At 35.9% G+C, this 18529-nt stretch overlaps 1 protein-coding gene across 1 annotated transcript in view; it reads left to right on the top strand.

Moving 5' to 3' along the window:
* Positions 1–61: 61 nt before the first annotated feature.
* The window catches only part of LOC127949334 (protein tweety homolog 3), a 34330-nt gene continuing 15862 nt past the window's right edge, over positions 62–18529 (top strand). Inside the window, exons 1-4 of the mRNA XM_052546432.1 lie at positions 62–475; positions 807–953; positions 11399–11568; positions 17847–17958. Of these exons, the coding sequence (XP_052402392.1) occupies positions 828–953; positions 11399–11568; positions 17847–17958 (408 nt within the window). The 5' untranslated portion in view covers positions 62–475; positions 807–827. The remainder of the gene's footprint in view (positions 476–806; positions 954–11398; positions 11569–17846; positions 17959–18529) is intronic.

Below are 18529 nucleotides of genomic sequence, written 5' to 3'. Positions count from 1 at the left end.
CGTCGTTTGGCCACTAGAGATCAGTAAACATATGAATCCATTTGTGTATCGAAATACATGGCCGTGGATGATTGACAATCACGCCACTTTCTTACTGTTGGCTGCTCACAAATCACTAGTTCATCCTCGTAATGCTTGCCATCATTGCGTCTATTATGCACCTCAATTTTAACGCTACAGAAATGCCCAAGCGCTAATTTCACGTGTCTCCTTGAAGAAAGCGGTGCGAGACCACCTTAAAACAACAGCGGCAGTGGAGATCAAAGCGCTTCCTTCAGCTCCAGTGAATAGCTGGGTAACATGCAGACGGCAGTGACGCAAGGGCTGCGCTCAGTGCGCTGGACAAGCTGAGCACGAGCACAGAGAAACCCGCTGCTGCTGTCGGTTCTCACCCAATACATCGAAGGACAGGAGCTATTTTTCTGTTGAGATCCCCGCAGGTTTCTGCTGGAACTATGGTTTAGGCTGATAACGGGTAAGGATGGGTTCTTGATAACAAAAGCCTGCATGGACGGATTGCAGTTTCAGTGCTAGCATATAAACAATGCATTTTACTGATTCATTATTTGAATTAAGAACATACATAAGATCTGAGTAAGAAGAGCAGATATAGCTAAATATGTGTGTTGGCGACGAAATTCTGTCCATTTGTTAGCTTGAGGGTCTTTGGTGCAGATTTTAACCCCTGCTTCACTGGAAGCAGCGTGTAAAGAGACACTTTATTAAAGGCATTTGATGCAATGCGACGTGATGAAGCAGCTCAAGTCTGAAATTGGCTTCTAAATGCTTCATCGTGTCTTTTCCAGTCCCAGATCCGCGTGAACACTATGGCTGCAGTGGTCAATTATTCTCCGCCGTGGTGGGTTAACCTTTTCCATCGCCTCCCGCACTTCAACCTACAGTTTCAGCGGACCAGCAGCGATTTCCGCCCGGAGGACTCGGAATATCAAAAGGTAGGTCGAGTTCAAGTGCTGCATGATTAGGAAATACGAGGCACCATCGAGATCGATGCGTGCGCGCGGAGCGGCGAGATCAAAGCATGTTCTCAAAGCATGACGTCACCCTCTCAGGGCTTTTACTGCAGTGTGACTAGTTAAGGTTCTGAGCTACTAGTTGGCATTCAGAGTGTCACATATTCCATATACGAACAGCTAAGTGGTGATAATTATGATTAACAAGCACACAATGTGTGCAACTGATGATAATGCATCAGTGAAATGTCCTAGAACAGTCAATGATTATGCAGGCAGGCAGTATTTGGCAGTTTAAAAGTAGCTTGATTAGTAATAACCCGAAATCCATGTTGGTCAAGCTTGGGAGGGATTATTATTTTATTTTATTTTTTACCCCTAAGAGTGGTATTTATTCATGATTAGTTTTAATGACTTCACCATCTTGCCCAGCTCCTCATGTTGCACGTGAGAACAAACTGTCCAATCAGTGAGCAGTTACTGTCCAGAAACGATGTTATCCTTAGGAGCCATGGAGAGAGTCAGAGTTTGTGTATTTGCCCACCCACAGAGATGCATATCAACACCCTGTAGGAGACATTATGTGCTTTTGCCATATACATTGCATTTCTACATACATATTGCGACATTTGGTCATATGTATGATGCAGAGGCATCCAGAATTGCTGTTGTATCTCAGTTCCAGCATCATTAAAGGAATGCTGCCAAAAAATGGTAAAGCAACCTGTCTGTCAGTATGGTTCTTGGTGTAAACATCAGATTACTGTAGATGTTTTACCGTCCTCTAAGATGAACTGCTTTGTGCAGTCGAGTTGTGCATGGTGTCAGCATTACATCACTCTATCAAAATGGTATTACCATGTTTCTTAGTTAATACATACACCATTGTATAATAAGTTCTGTAGCATATTAACATGGAAATTATTCAGTATTCGGTTGGGCGATGTAGCAATGTTTTGTTTTAAATCTTTTGATAAATTTCTCTATATTTATGTGAATGCTCTAAAATGCCTTAAAATTTAGATTTTTTTATTTTAATTTAGGTTTTTACTTTTAATATGATTATTATCAGATATTTGTAACCGTAATTTAAACCAAACAGCAATTGTTGGCTAGGTAGATTCAAAATGTATATTCAAATTTAATTTATATATATATTTCTCCCAAAAATGAAAGTTCTGTCAATAATTACTCACCAAAGTCCTTCCAAACCTGTAAAACCATCGTTCATCTTCGGAACACAAATTAAGATATTTTGATGAATGCATAGACCGCATACTACCATGGTCAAGGTTCAGGAACGTAGCAAGGACGTTAAAATAGTTTTAATAGGTAAAATAGGGCAAAGTAAAATAGGGCAAAGAAAACAAAAATAATGGCTTTATTCAACAATTTGTCTCCTCTGCATCACCCTGGCACCATTTCAGAGAGTATCCTCTAAACGTAAACAACATTTGTCGGCTGCGCCACGTGGATACGTTGTCTATGTTCTTTATGCATTTCTCTGAACGAAAACAAATGACACTGAATGACACTTATGTGAGCTATCCCTTTAATGGTTGAAAAAAAGAAAATTAAAATCATTGTGAAGTCGCTTAATTTTAGATTTAAAAAATTGTAATGAAACTTACATCACCAGAGAGAAGTCTGTCGTTTCACCAGAAGATCGGATTTATGACACTTTGTATAGAAAAAAGTAAAAATAAATTGCAACCATAAAGTTTTAGCAATAAGTTTATAAACACACATTTCAATAATTGAATCAATTTCAAGAATTTTCATTTCATGCAGGCTTTAACAAAATTATGTTTAAATAATTTGTGAATATTATATACAAACCCGATTCCAAAAAAGCTGGGACACTGTACAAATTGTGAATAAAAACAGAATTCAATGATGTGGAAGTTTCAAATTTCAATATTTTATTCAGAATACAACATAAATGACATATTAAATGTTTGAACTGAGAAAATGTATCATTTTAAGAGAAAAATAAGTTGATTTTAAATTTCATGGCATCAACACATCTCAAAAAAGTTGGGACAAGGCCATGTTTACCACTGTGTGGCATCGCTTTTTTATAACAGTCTGCAAATATCTGGGGATTGAGGAGACAATTTGCTCAAGTTTAGGAATAAGAATGTTGCCCCATTCTTGTCTAATACAGGCCTCTTTAATCCAGATGACATGGCATCCCAGTTTTGTAAAAAGAACTTCAAATTTTAATTTGCTGACCACAGAACAGTTTTCCACTTTGCCACAGTCCATTTTAAATGAACCTTGGCCCAGAGAAAATGCCTGCGCTTCTGGATCATGTTTTGATATGGCTTCTTTTTTGACCTATAGAGTTTTATCCACCGGCGAATGGCACAGTGGATTGTGTTCACTGACAATGTTTTCTGGAAGTATTCCTGAGCACATGATGGGATTTCCATTACAGTAGCATTCCTGTATGTGATGCAATGCCGTCTAAGGGCCCGAAGATCATCGGCATCCAGTATGGATTTACAGCCTTGACCCTTACACACAGAGATTGTTCCAGATTCTCTGAATCTTTGGATGATATGATGCACTGTAGATGATGATAACTTCAAACTCTTTGCAATTTTTCTCTGAAAAAGTCATTTCTGATATTGCTCCACTATTTTTTGCCGCAGCATTGGGGGAATTGGTGATCCTCTGCCCATCTTGACTTCTGAGAGACACTGCCACTCTGAGAGGCTCTTTTTATACCCAATCATGTTGAAAATTGACCTAATAAGTTGCTAATTGGCCCTCCAGCTGTTCCTTATGAGTACATTTAACTTTTCCGGCCTCTTATTGCTACCTGTCCCAACTTTTTTGGAATGTGTAGCTCTCATGAAATCCAAAATGAGCCAATATTTGGCATGACATTTCAAAATGTGTCACTTTCAACATTTGATATGTTATCTATATTCTTTTGTGAATAAAAAATAAGTTTATGAGATTTGTAAATTATTCCATTCCTTTTTTACTCACAATTTGTACTTAGTCCCAACTTTTTTGGAATCGGTTTGTACATTGCCCAGCCAAATTGATTGACTACCACAGTATTACCATCTGACAGCATGTACCATGATACCATGGTGCTGCCAGCCTGCCACATTACTTCTTTTTTTTTTTGTGTTCACTGTTTTAAGAGTTGGACTTCTTTCAGACGTCATATGTCAAGAAGGGCTGTTTACTGTCCACTTCATAAAATAAGGCTTTTTGTCAAAGCAACCAGTCTCCAGAGGATCAGTAGGAAATTGCATCCAGCTGTGTGAAATTGCAGCCATGGTTGCCTTTTCTCACTAGCTATAGCTGTCACTGACCACATCCAAAGCTCTCCAGCGCTGTATGGTAAAACAATAGTCACTTGTTTCCAAAAAAGAAATACATGATGAAAAGAAACTCAAGGCTGTGGTAATAGAAATTGATCTCCAAGATTCCAACATTGTGGTGTGGAGAGATCAGATGAATGTAATTCAATACTGCAATGGATCATCAATTCGGGAAGTCCCTTTAGAGACATCGGCTCATTAATCACAGCAGATTCAGTTGAATATGAATGCAAAAACTCTTGGCTTTCATTTTTTGCTGAGAATAATTTTCCAAGGTCAAGACATATTTTAAGCCATTGCATTCAACTCAGCAAAACTGGTGTGCTTGTGTGTCAGACTCAGCAAGGCCTTGTTTATCTGGGAAGCTTGGAGATGAGCTTGGCCTAGTTGGTTAGCCTGTTGGATCTGAGGTCACGGGAAAGCCACAGGGTATGTGGGGGTAAATCAGTATGAGATGAGGTCATGACAAGCCCTTGGGTCTGTCTGGTCTGGCAGAGCAGAAGGGAAGAGACTGAGGAAGAAGAGGGGGCTGGGTGTTGTTATTCTCTTCTTGATAAAAGATGAATGCACCCCTTTCTGTGGGCTTCTGTGAAAATGGGGTTTAATCCCTAATGTATCCCAGAGTGCTTTGCAGGCATCCTTTTGTCAAATAGACACATCGTCTTTATGCCAGTACCCCCTCGCTCTCATTCTCACACTCTCATGCATGCATGCTGGGACATATGGGGATCTGCACTCGTTCACACCGACTCTAATCTGCCAGTACAATGGTTTTAAATGCTTGTAAATATCCACTGTGGTAGTTGATACATAGATGAATATATATTTTAAATAGAGCTGTCAAACAACTTATCGCGATTAATCCCATTAAAGTTTTTTAAACTTTGCCATTAAAGTTTTTTTGTTTCCATAATGTATGTGTGTGTACTGTATATTTAAGTATATGTAAATAAAGACATGCACGTATATATTTAAGAAAAATGTTTATGTAATTTTTATTTAATAAATATATTTATATAAATTATATGAACATAAATATGTACATGTACATATTTAAAAAATATATACTGTGTGTGTGTGTATATATCTCTTTCATAGCTATATTTATGTATATTTTCATCTGTGTTGTATTCTTTAATAATTGCATTGTCCATGGAGCGGACCTGACTCACATTTCACTGCTGGTTATATACGCTCTATATAATTGTGTATGTTATGAATAAAAATCTTGAATTTTGTAATGGCAAAGCTGAAACCATGAAAAATTACTCCAATCTTCAATGCCTCAATATTTTTTAAATGATTATATATTATTATATGTTGATTTACTGCTCAAAAAACATTTTTAATTATCAATGTTGAAAAAAGTTGTTCTGCTAATTTATTTTTTTATTGTTGAAATTGTGATAATTTGTTCCAGGATTTATTCGATTTTTTTATGGACAATGTAAAAGTCTATACTGAAATTTTTGATCAATTTAATGCTTGATGAATACAAGTATTATTGTCAATGCATAAATAGTTACAAATTTAAGTACAAATATTCTACATGTCTTTCATAGTTATTAATATGGGGTCATGGATTTTTTGGGTTTGTTTTGGAATTATAAATAATTACACACACACACCCACACACACACACACACACACACACACACACACACATATATATATATATACAATATATGTGTAATTTAGAAATGCTATATCAATCAGTAATAGTTTTAGCTGGAATATAGAGTGTCTGTCTTTAAAACGACACCTTTGTAAACAGATTTTTCAACAGATGCAGCAGTCCAGCACTACTTCCTTTTAATTGGGTCAAAATGGCACACATCATGCACCCATGTGAACACACATAGCCAGTGCCATGTCAGCATTATTCATCCCCCAATGCCTCCCTTCAACCACCCTTAAAACTGTGCTTACATCCTGGCACCTATAAGAAGACATTCATATGCACTTTTGGATTGAAAACATCTGTGCAGTGGAGAGTTCACTTGGATCTAAGGGCACTCAGCACAATAGTTTGTCTGGATCTGGCCCACCAGTATAGTTGCCAAAACATGTCAGCACTTTGTCCTCCTCTTTTCTCTGTGCTTTAATGCCACATGGACCTCATCCACAGCCACACTGTGAATCATTGTGTCTTTCTTTTGAGCAGATAATAGTAATTGTGTGATTTACTAATGAACTGTTCTTTGGAATCAGTTCTTTTTAATAGTCAATTAATGCACAACATGCCTGTAATTCACTTGAGAGCTTTGTTTTAAGAGATAAATAAGTGGGTGACACATGTTAGTACAACACATAAGACAACTTTTTACAGTATGTATAACTTAATTGAGAACATGGATATACAAAGTAGTATTTAACTAAATATTTCAGTCTGTTTCATAACAACAGTATAGCATAGCCACACAGGGACTTCTGGGAATACTGTTGGAGAGATAATTCGCCCCAAAATATTTTTGTCCATTCAATGAAAATCAATGGGGTCCAAACCAGTACAGGTCCTGGCTTTCATAGTACTTCATAAAAAAAAGAAAAAAAGAAAGTCCTGTGCCAATTTGTACATAAAAAGTATTTATTCATGCATAGATTCAGTTAACAGAACATAAAGGACAAAAAAGGGAATCTATACACCAAACAAATTCAGAGTTCAAGATCCATTGAAAAGAAGTATTTTACTGACGATTAAAGTGAGAAGTGCACTTAAAAAGTGACACAAAAAGAATAAAACAAAGCGCATGATTCAGTCCACCATTGACTATCTTCAGTGCTTAAATGATTTACATTTTAAGGCACGAGTTGGAAACACTAGGCGTTTGGTGTGTGAATTCTTTTTTTTTTGTCATGTATTGAAAAAAGAAAAGCATAAATTATTTTTGTACATTATGTATGTATTTGATATTCAAACATCTCAGTATTTATGTGAATGCTCTGAAACTAAAAAAAAAAAACATTTTTTATTTAATTTTATCTTAATCATTATATCAACCAAGGAATTGTTGCTGGTAAAAAAAAAAAAAAAAAAAAATTACATATTTTTGTGTGTGTATGACAGAATGTTGTTTTTGTATGAACTTTGAGTAACTCTAAATCTTTTTGAATTGCTTTGTTGAAACCAAGTGTCCAAATGAACCAAATCACTACAATGATTCATAACACTGTGATTGTTGTAGATGTTGTTCTGTAGATTCCTATTAAGAATTGAAGTAGCTAAACTAAAGATGCAAGTTTTCCTCTTTTACCATTATTTCTGTACTAAAAACCCAGAAGTCCCTTTGTGGAAATGGGATTAGCAGATGCTGCACATCTGTTTTGGTTGGTATCAGGCTTCTGTTTTCTCAGCATTACTGTACTAAAGACCTTGGCAAAAATATGTTGTCTGTTCTGCGGCCAGAATGAGAGGAATTTATGATTCTTTCTAAATCTGCAATAATTTGAGAAGATTTCCGTTTGCTGAAGACAGCCTCTACAGCTGTGTTGCCGTTCTCGTTTGATGTGTGGAAAAATCACTAAGGTGTTTTTTTTTTCTCAGAAGGGAATGTTGAAACAATTAAAAGGATATTGGGCAGGAAAGGGGCCCAGCTGGCAGGAAGTCACGAGTAGTAGCGATGAAACGATTTAGACCAGAACACTGAGCTGAGAGGAAAATGTCATTGTGCTTAAGTGACTGATTACTGTTTTAGCTAAACTATTATTATTCTCAGAACAGATGGGGTTAATATAGTGAATTAAGTGTGGTTTTGTCAAAAAGTGGTGTGTGCTATAACATATTGCTCAGTAAAAATCTGTTGTTATTGACCAGATCCTAAAGATCTACACGAAGATTTACATGCACATTAATGAAATAATATGGCTTTGATCTGGCTTTTATATGTATTTTCTTATAACTGCTGCTACTCAAAATAGCTCTTTGTTTTATGTAGTGTCTATGTTGATGTAAATAATAGAATAATTTTTTATACACAGTTAATAATTCATACAAAATATACGTAAAATTCAAGTAAATATTTTACAGTAATTTACATGCACATAAGTGAAATTCTTTAGGTTTTTCTTTTTGGATGAAGATCCCATTTATATAAAAAACTGTTTTAGATCCTGTAGATCTTTAGTAGTGGTCATCTTATTTGTTTATACTATATTTTACCAATTTTTTGACACAAATCAGTTAGTGTTTTATATTTACCAGTTCTACTGCTCAAAAATAATTACAGAAAATTTGACTTTAAAAACGTATTTGATTTGCGCACACACATTCATAAACAATCTGGGTTTGGTTTGAAGGCATTCCTGTAATTCGATAATGCCAACTTCCTGCCATCCTGCTCTTTATTACTATAGAGTCAGCCCAATACAATCTTAAATCCAGTCTCTCCCTCCCTGTGTCTCTGAAGGCTGGTAATAAGATAATTACATTTGAGAGTTGCAGACTCCCTCCCCCATTCCCATCCTCTCCTGGATTTTTTTGTCTCGTCTCTTCTCTTTGGTCTTTATGCTGCATGTCTCCTTTTGTGATCACAATTAAATCAGCTATACCTAAACTTCATCACATGTCCAGGAAATCTCAGCTTTGTAAACTTGGTTTAGTTTTATATAAAAACAATAGAAGCCTATGGCATATCCTCATGTAGATTTGGAACGCGCGTGTGTGTGCGTGACAGCTGATAATGAATCCTCTCTAATCTCTTTACGGATGCTGTCATTGGTGAGTGACTCAAATGAGCTTTGACACATCAACAGACAGAAGCTGACCTCAACCCACTCACAGATCTCATAGACGACCAGGGATGGATAATGAATTGAAAATCTCATGTCACACTAGTTTTAAGCCATATCACAACATCTCAGCCCACTCAAGATAGAAGTTTAACTTTAAGGGTGAGAATGACTTCACTACGTGTCGCTGCTGTTGGTAATTCTGCCATGACGAGAGTTTGTACAGGGGCGAATGTATATCAAACTGGGTCAATCTGGGTATTTGAGGACAAATTAGTGATCTTACTCTATTTCTTGAGTGATTCTAGTCTGAGCATGTGATTATCAGCAGTTTGATGATGCTGTGTTTCCTTGCATGCCCTGAATTGTCTTTCAGTACGGTTTGTAGTAGTGCTGTCACGGTACCAAAATTTCAGTATTCGGTACCGGTACCAGTGAAAGTGCTAGCGTCACGCGCTTCAGTCTATGTAGTAAACAAACCCACACGTCCCTGCCATTCATTAATTCACACAGAGACGTGCAGAACATGCAGGATTCAGATTTCAACCAACTTTTACAGAAACTGGTCCATATGGAGATTTGATTTGATTAATTTATGCTAACTTTGACAAATTCCTGTCCATATTTAAAAAAATTCCGTTTAATTTTCATGACTGGATTTTTTGATTCCGTCCGCATTTTCTGCTTCGCGGAAATCATAGCGCTGTATGCGTCAAGAACCGGGTTGACCGGGTCTCGGTACCACTGGTGCTTAAAGAAACCTGGTACCGTCACATTTAGATTTTTTTTACCAAAAAAAATGAATATTACCAAATGGTACTATTACCAAAGTACCAGGTCTTTTGACAACACTAGTTTGTAGAATAGAGGTTATCAACATTTTGACTCCAAGGTCCTCGACAATTCATTTTGTGATTCCCAAGGTTTCAGCAGCCATATGTTCTTTAATAAAATGTATTTGAGGGGGATCTTAATTGTATGTTGTTTTAGTATTTATTAAACGAGAATGTTATGATACATGGATAATAATAAATCACATTTTAAACCATTTTTGTTTGCACTAGTTTGCTAGTGAACCACTGGTTTAAAATAAATGCTTTTGGTATTTATAGGTGCTTGCTAAATTTGCCCTTAATTCTTGTTATATGATCTAAATTGATGATAAGATAAGTCATAAAATTAGATTAAACGTCAAAAAAACACAATCCACTAATAGGCGACATGTGCTGTTTTTAGAAGTACTTATGATAAACTACACAACTTTTCAAATCTGGACAGATTTACTGTTATCATCATACACTGCATGATTTTCTTTCAAATCTGTCAATTCGAATCTGTAGACTGGCTCATATTTTCAGCAACAAGCGTCAGCTTGTCCAGACTGTAAATCTGGGCCAAGGTCGTGTAGTGTATTCCAGCTATTAGCGACCCTTGCCCTGGCAACAACCTAGAATGCTTTGCAATTCTGCTTGGCAAGCATCTCTCAAATTGTCTTCAGAAAACACATTGCGGAATATAGGCTAGTAAAAATGTAGTTGATATATATATATATATATATATATATATATATATATATATATATATATATATATATATATATATATATATATATATATTATTATATATATAAAAAGTGTATTGCAAAAATAATGTGCTGCTTGAGTAAACAAAGGACATCCCTGATATATCCCATTAAATGAAAAGATATGGAAGCTAACTATTGCTTATCTTTGTATGTTAAAGAAAAAGACAAATGTGAACTACCAAAACCATATTTTTTAATGTGATTGATTAAAATAGGGCATGCTTCTCAAACAGCTTGTTAGTACCGGATGAACATTCAGAAGATCGTTTACTTTTCTAGGGGTAGATTATGGATTCCTGTGATTTTTGATGGGAGCGTTGTTCCAGAACAAACAAGGGATGTTGATTTAGTATCATATTCATATCCTAGTTCTTGGCACCGTGTGTGTGTGAGTGTTTATAAGACCAAAAGAAGTCTCCCATGTATAGCCTGACCTACATTTGCTGCATATGGAGAAAAATCTAGATCGTTCATGACACTTCTTCTGGTTCAGTGGAAGAGCATGTGGATGTAGATCTGGATTAAACATGCAGGACTTCTAAAAAAAACTCCCCTTTCCCATTCAGAATATCTGCTTATAATAGTCTTAAACAGAACGTTACTCCAGATTACAGTTAAAGAAAACATGCGATACTGTACAATAACAAAAGATTTTGATCGGAGGAACCAGCATTCAATGGCCTCATTGTGTTCTTAATTGTTCACGGTTAATTTACTGCTACACTAAAACAATGAAGACTCAACGACTCCTTTTCTCTCTCTCTTTGCAGTCTGTGTTGTTGCTAGGTGCAGTAGCTTTGGTGTGCTTGGCGCTCGACCTCCTCTTCCTCCTCTTCTATTCCTTTTGGCTGTGCTGCCGTCGAAGGAAGAACCAGGACTCGCCCAGCGCCGACTGCTGCTGCACCGCTTGGTGCGTGATCATCGCCACGCTCGTGTGCAGGTCCGTGGTTTGCACTCTTACACAGTTAAACATGAAACACTCATCACTGCCTCCACGCACACATCATGTGGCATTACACATCATAAGTTCCAGTTAATTGGGTGGCACAATTAGTCTTCCACACAAATAAATCTGTCAATGAAATCCATCCAGTTGGGAACATTTTGGCTGTGCTCCTAAACCTAGAGAACTGCCAACATAGGCAGAAAACTGAAATGGAAGCTTGTTGTTGAATAATTGTGAAGTAATAGTTCACCCAAAAATGAACATTTCACCTTCTGGCTGTCCAGATGTAGATGGGTTTATTTCTTCATCAGAATAGATTTGGTGAAATGTACAGTAGCATTGCATCACTTGCTCACCAATGGATCATATGTAGTGAATGGGTGCCGTCAGAATTAGAGTCCTAACAGCTGATAAAGTGTACAAATGGAGGAGACATAAAGGAGTAATTCACTACAAAATTAAAATGATCATTTACTCTGCCTTGTGTTGTTCCAAACCTGTGACATTCTTTCATAAAAGAAGATATTTTGAAAAATATCAGCAACGTTCTGACATCATTTATATGTATAAAAAGGCATTATTCACAATATCTTTTATGTTCCACAGAAGTAAGATTTTCATATAGGTTTTGAATGACACGAAGGTGAGTAAATGATGATAAAAGGATTTTTTTAGTTGATCCATCGCATTAAATATCTGCCAAGATAGTAATCACTTACTAGAGAATGGTAAATTCAAACAGTAACCTTCAGTCCAAAAAGATATGTATTTGTTACCAAAAGCAAAAAATAAATAAATAAATAACTAAAGAGGTCTTAAGTAATTGCTGTATGACACATAAATCATGTAACACATATGGCAGCTTATTAAACGCCTAACCCACGCTGATGAGCACCGCTGGCTGTGATTCATGTGAAATAGTAGGTGTGTGTTTCTCCTTGCGCAGTGTGAAACGGATGGTACCTCATCTGTGTTTTTAGGTATAATCCCAGTCTAATTCTCAAGCACACAGGCTTTGCTTTGTTAACCCTTTCATTGTTCAGGATATATCCTGTGAAAACTTTTCACAATCCACATGCTGTTACATTTGATTGTCGGGTTAACAAGCTTCCATCTGCTTTCTTCTCACTTTTGCTAAATCAATCAGTGTTCTGTTTGTCTAAGCTAGCTGCAGTCTGTCTTGTTGTATACATTTGGTCTTTTGTGAAAACGACTCTAATCATCAGATCTCTTTAAATATACTGAGAGGTGAGAGGTCAGTTCAGGCTGGCAGCCAGTCCACGCTGAGCCCAGGACACAGAGGTTAAATAGTTTAATAAAGTTAAAAAAGGTTAGAATAATGCAGACTGAATGAGGGTAATGCGCATATTCCATGTTCTTTAAAAGAGGACGCATTGCTTACAGTTCAGCTCTTTTGTATGTGCTTTGTTAAATAGGGAGCTGTTTTAATCAAAGATGAGCCAAACTGATGCACGTCACGTATGCAGATTGATAACAAAAAGTTTATTACATTTTTTAATTTAAATAAAACACCAACAATACAATTTCTAGTCAGGTTAGGTTAACTGATTACCTTAAAAGTGCATAGATATGGACATCAGTTTTGTCAGGTGATGTTCGACGTATACCCCATTGACCTGCAATGACTCTGTTTAATAATACCAGCTGCTCTTTTCAGTGCTCATGATGCAATAATAAAGTGATTTAATCTTGAAATAAAAGCCGCACAACACTACTGTGATTTATTTATTTTAATTTTTTTGTGTTTTAGTTGTTTACACGTCATCAGTAAAAGATGATCTAAAAAGAACTGCTTGTTGTGTTCTTGCTGCTTCATTTATGTTAATAAAAATTCACAGGCATGTTTGTTCATGTGAATGTGATTAATAATAATAATAACAACAAAAATAATGTTCATCAATAATGATTATTAATGCCTTTGTTAATAATCATTGTAAATACATTGACATTTAACTGCTGAAGGGGAAAACTCTTCTTAAGTATACAAAGTTACATTAATGTGTGTAAATAATAAGCCATCATTTTGCATACAAATGTTAGACCGTTTTGTTTTTATGAACCTGTGTTGATTATTGTTCTAATTACTTTTAGGTTGCTTCTTTGTCTTCTGTTCAGATTATTTTCTGGTCTCTCCTCCCATTTGTCACCCCACAAGGGTCATCAGACGATCTCCTCCTCTCCTCCTTCCCTTCCTCCTCCTTTCTCTCATCTGTCCTGTATCTGACTTCATGCTTTGCCATTCAGTGCTGTGATTGACAAACAAAGAAGAGATTATTTCCCTTTGAGAGATGGATGCAGAAAGAACCAGAGAAAAGGACAATGATGACTTGATTGATCGAGGCAGATGCAGATAAAGCTTAACTGGGGAAAGAGAGCGAGTTGCGGATCAGTGATGGGCCCATGGCAGAGATGAGAGATGTCATGCTGATATGATGGCTCAGATGAAACATATTGTGTCTCATGCATCATTAAGCACATCAAATAGTGCACACATGGACTAATGCACACATGTGCACATGCTCCATTGAGTGACCTAAAACACCAGAGTGCTCTCCTAAAACCCTGATCTCCCTGATTTTTTGTGCCTTTAGTAGCTCAATGTATGTGTTCCCATTCAGAACTGTTCAAAATACTCATTTCTGAAACAAAATAAATGTATCCATGAAGTGATATAACATGTTTATTTTCAGAAAATGTAATGCTTTTTTTTTTGTGAAGCATAAAATTAACTAAATGTATAATTGTATTTCCTGAAACAGTTTAGTTACTGATATTCTTCTAAATGTTATTATTTACTTAATTATATAAAAATTAAAAGTACAAAAAAATACTAAAAGAACATTTAACGTAATACTTAAGAGACCAGAGTCAGTAGTTCACCCAGTTTGAATCATGATACAGGTCAGAAGAAATATTTATATATATTTATCTCAGTTGTTCTCCAATTTAAAAATTAATTAATTAAACCATTCATTCATTCTGAAACTTTTTTTAAATTAGTATTTGATTGTTTTTTTATAGCATAGACATTCTTGATATTCTTTACACCGCAAGTGTCTATTAGAAAATAAGAAATAAAATGATACATTTAGTTAGTTTATACTCCAAGCTAAAATTTCCTTATAACAAATCTTATGTAATATTGCTTCACAGATACATGTATTTTGTTTCAAAGATGTTTTTGACACTAATGATTACACGTTTACTGGGAGTAAATAGAGAAAGCAACGGATCTAGGTTTTCTTTTTTGTTTTGTTTGTTTTTTTGCAGCATATGTGCGCATATGATTTTGTCCTGGGCTGAAGAAACTCGCCGCGGATAAAAATATTTCATTCCTTTCTGTTTTACATTCTCTCTTTTTCCCTCTGTCCCCCTCACATCAAGCATCCCCCCCCCCGCCCCTCTCCCGGCACTGCCCCCTCGGTGCCTTGGCGATGTTGCCATAGCAACAGAATCCGATTTTGAACACTGAAGCTGCGAGATGAATAATGCACTGCAGGTCTCTCTGCCAGTGTGTGTGTGTGTGTGTGTGTGGGCACTGCGTATATATGAGTGCTATAGCCATAATTATTCAATATCTCTTATCTAGCACTGCCATATTCTCACAAAGATTGTGTCTGTTTATATATTTTATTTGTGTCCACCGTTTAATTGTGAGTACTTTGATAATGTTTTGGCTCAATAACTGACCTATCAAGCCAGAATCGATTCTAGAAGTCAGGACTCATAAAAAGTAATGGCTTATTTTCCAGTACAACGACATTAACCTCAGTTAATCTTGTTAAGGTTGGAGAGTCTGAGGTTGTTTGTCCCGACTCACATTTATGTTTGAGTAACCCATATATGTCATCGGTTGAAGCCAACAACATTTCTCAACTTAGACCTGCACGTTTAATCAAAATCAATGGAGCAAAACCAGAATATTCTGTACTGAAATTAATGTACCATTGTATGTACTAAGGTACTTGAAAAAAAATTACTTTTACAAATGATCATGGAAGTACCTTTTGTAATTAAGGTGCTCTGTTTTTTTAAGTGTGCTTTAATGGTTCAGTATGATCACATTACCATCTTAAACCAACCAGTTTTGAATACAGTTACTATTATTCTCCAAACAGATCTGTTAGCATATGTGCCCACTCACACGATCTAACAGACAAACATGCAAGCCAATGATTGTGGTCAGTGCTGTTAGCGTGAGAGTTTCTGGATTATAGTGGGAAAGCCTTGGTGAGCCACGTGACTCCTGACCTCAACAAAGAATAACAGCTTGACCTCTCTCTCGATATCTCTGTCTCACACACTCTTAAGCTTATGAGAGCTGTCCTGTCTAAATCCTCTTGTATTTGAGGGACAGAGAAAAAGAGTAACACATGCAGGAAAATGTGGCATCAGATAAAACTCTCACGCATACACAATAAAACCGCCTTGAGATTAATATACCTGAAATAAAGAAGTGATGTCAAACAATTAATCGTCATTAATTCCATCCAAAATAAAAGTCTTTGTTTACATAATATATGTTTGTATACTGTGTATATTATATATATATATAAATATATATATATATATATATATATATATATATATATATATATATATATATATATATATATATATATATAATATACACAGTATACAAACATATTATGTAAACAAAAACTTTTATTTTGGATGGAATTAATTGCGATTAATAGTATATTAATAGTACATGCATGTATACATTTAAGAAAATTATGTTGTTTATATATTAAATATATTTAAATAATATAAATATGTACATTTACATGCCTAAAATTATGTTTATATATACATAATAAATATACACCTTACATGTATTATGAAAAAAAAAGAAACTTTTATTTTGGAAGTGATTAATCACGATTAATCGTTTGACAGTACTACTATAAATGCTTCATTGTCGTAGTGTTGTAATGTCGTAGTGTTTAAATGGACTGGATGTTTTCTTTATGTTTTTGAAATTAGTCTCTTTTGCTTACCATTTCTTTGATAAAAATAAAAAACTATATATATATATATATATATATATATATATATATATATATATATATATATATATATATATATATAGTACCAGATTGGCCCCCTTTTGCATTCAGAGCTGCCTTAGTTCTTTGTGGAATAGATTCATCAAGGTTTAGGAAACATTCCTCCGAGATTTTGGTCCATACTGACATGATAAACTCAAGAAATTCCTGCAGTTTTGTCTGCTGCACATCCATGATGTGAATCTCCCGTTCAACTACATCCCAAAGCTGCTCTACTGGATTGAGATCTGGTGACTGTGAAGGTCATTTGAGTAAAGTGAACTCATTGTCATGTTCAAGAAACCAGTCTGAGATGATTTGAGCTTTGTGACATGGTGCATTATCCTGCCGGAAGTAGCCATCAGAGGATGGGTACACTGTAGTCATAAAGGGATGGATATGGTCAGCAACAATACTCAGGGTGTGGCATTTAAACGATGCTCAGTTGGAACTAAGGGGCCCAAAGTGTGCCAAGAAAATATTCCCCACACCATTACACCACCACCAGCAGCCTGAACCATTGAGACAAGGCAGCCAATTTATGCCAAATTCTGACCCTACCATCTGAATATCACAGCAGAAATCGAGACTCCTCAGACCAGGCAATGTTTTTTCCAATCTTCTGTTGTCCAATTTTGGTGAGCCTTTGTGAATTGTAGCCTCCGTTTCCCCTTCCTAGCTGAATAGGAGCTGAATTCGGTGTGGTCTTCTGCTGCTGTAGCCCGTCTACTTCAGGGTTCGACATGTTGTGTGTTCAGAGATGTTATTCTGCATACCTTAGTTGTAACGAGTGGTTATTTGAGTTACTGTTGCCTTTCTATCATCTCTAACTAATCTGCCCATTCTCCTCTGACCTCTGACATCAACAAGGCATTTTTGTCCACACAACTACCATATATACTACGTATATATATATATATATATATATATATATATATATATATATATATATATATATATATATATATATATATATATATATATATATATATATATGTAGATTAGTTTAATTGTCTTTGTAAAAGTAAAAACATCACTGTCGTTTCAAGTTCTGCTCTGCTAGCCTGGACATTTTTGTGTTTTTGGACTCTTAGCGTTTCAGAATAAAGACATTGGTTGTGTGAGAGTGTTGATTCACAGCCTATATAAAAGAGTCTGCCACATTCACAAGAGCTAATTCCTCTTTTGATCACTTTCCCGCAGTGCTGGCATTGCAGTCGGTTTCTATGGAAACGGCGAAACCTGCGATGGCATGACACGACTGACATACTCTTTGCGCCATGCTAACCAAACAGTGGCAGGCATCGACAAACTGGTGAGTCATTGATGCTTTTGTTTCTTCTGAGCTGGGGAAATTTTGCCTTATCCAGGTGTTAAAAACATACTTAATGTCACTCAGTCCTAAACACTTAACTACTTTTTTCAGGCACTTTACCACCATTGCCAGCTATTTTACAGCCCTGACTAAGAGGGTTGCACGGCATACCAATACTAAAGTACTGTGGTGCCAAAAATGTACCACTGCTGCGGCTAGAGTTCATTGCCCTTTGCTGAACACTTTAACTCAAATAAACACTCTACTTTTGTTGCCAAATACTCCACTTGCACCTCATGGCCATCGCTAAAGCCCCTAGAATACAGGGTTATTAAATGTTAATGCATTCATAAGGTTAAGGGTTTAATTGTTTTGGTTGGCTGGCAAGGACTTCTTGTAGCAAGTAAATATGAAATATATGAAAATATCCATTAGCAACTGTTAAAAATCCTGAGAGGTCATCAAGTCCTAGTTTTCAATCAGTGAAAGCCAAAATGAGAAACTCATATCTAATGTATCTAATAATCAATTAATGAATCAAATTTCTTTAACAATCAACACTTGTTGTGAG

The sequence above is a fragment of the Carassius gibelio genome, chromosome B1 (genome assembly GCF_023724105.1).
Source record: "Carassius gibelio isolate Cgi1373 ecotype wild population from Czech Republic chromosome B1, carGib1.2-hapl.c, whole genome shotgun sequence".
NCBI lineage: Eukaryota > Metazoa > Chordata > Actinopteri > Cypriniformes > Cyprinidae > Carassius > Carassius gibelio.
This window is presented reverse-complemented; position numbering and strand designations above follow the sequence as displayed.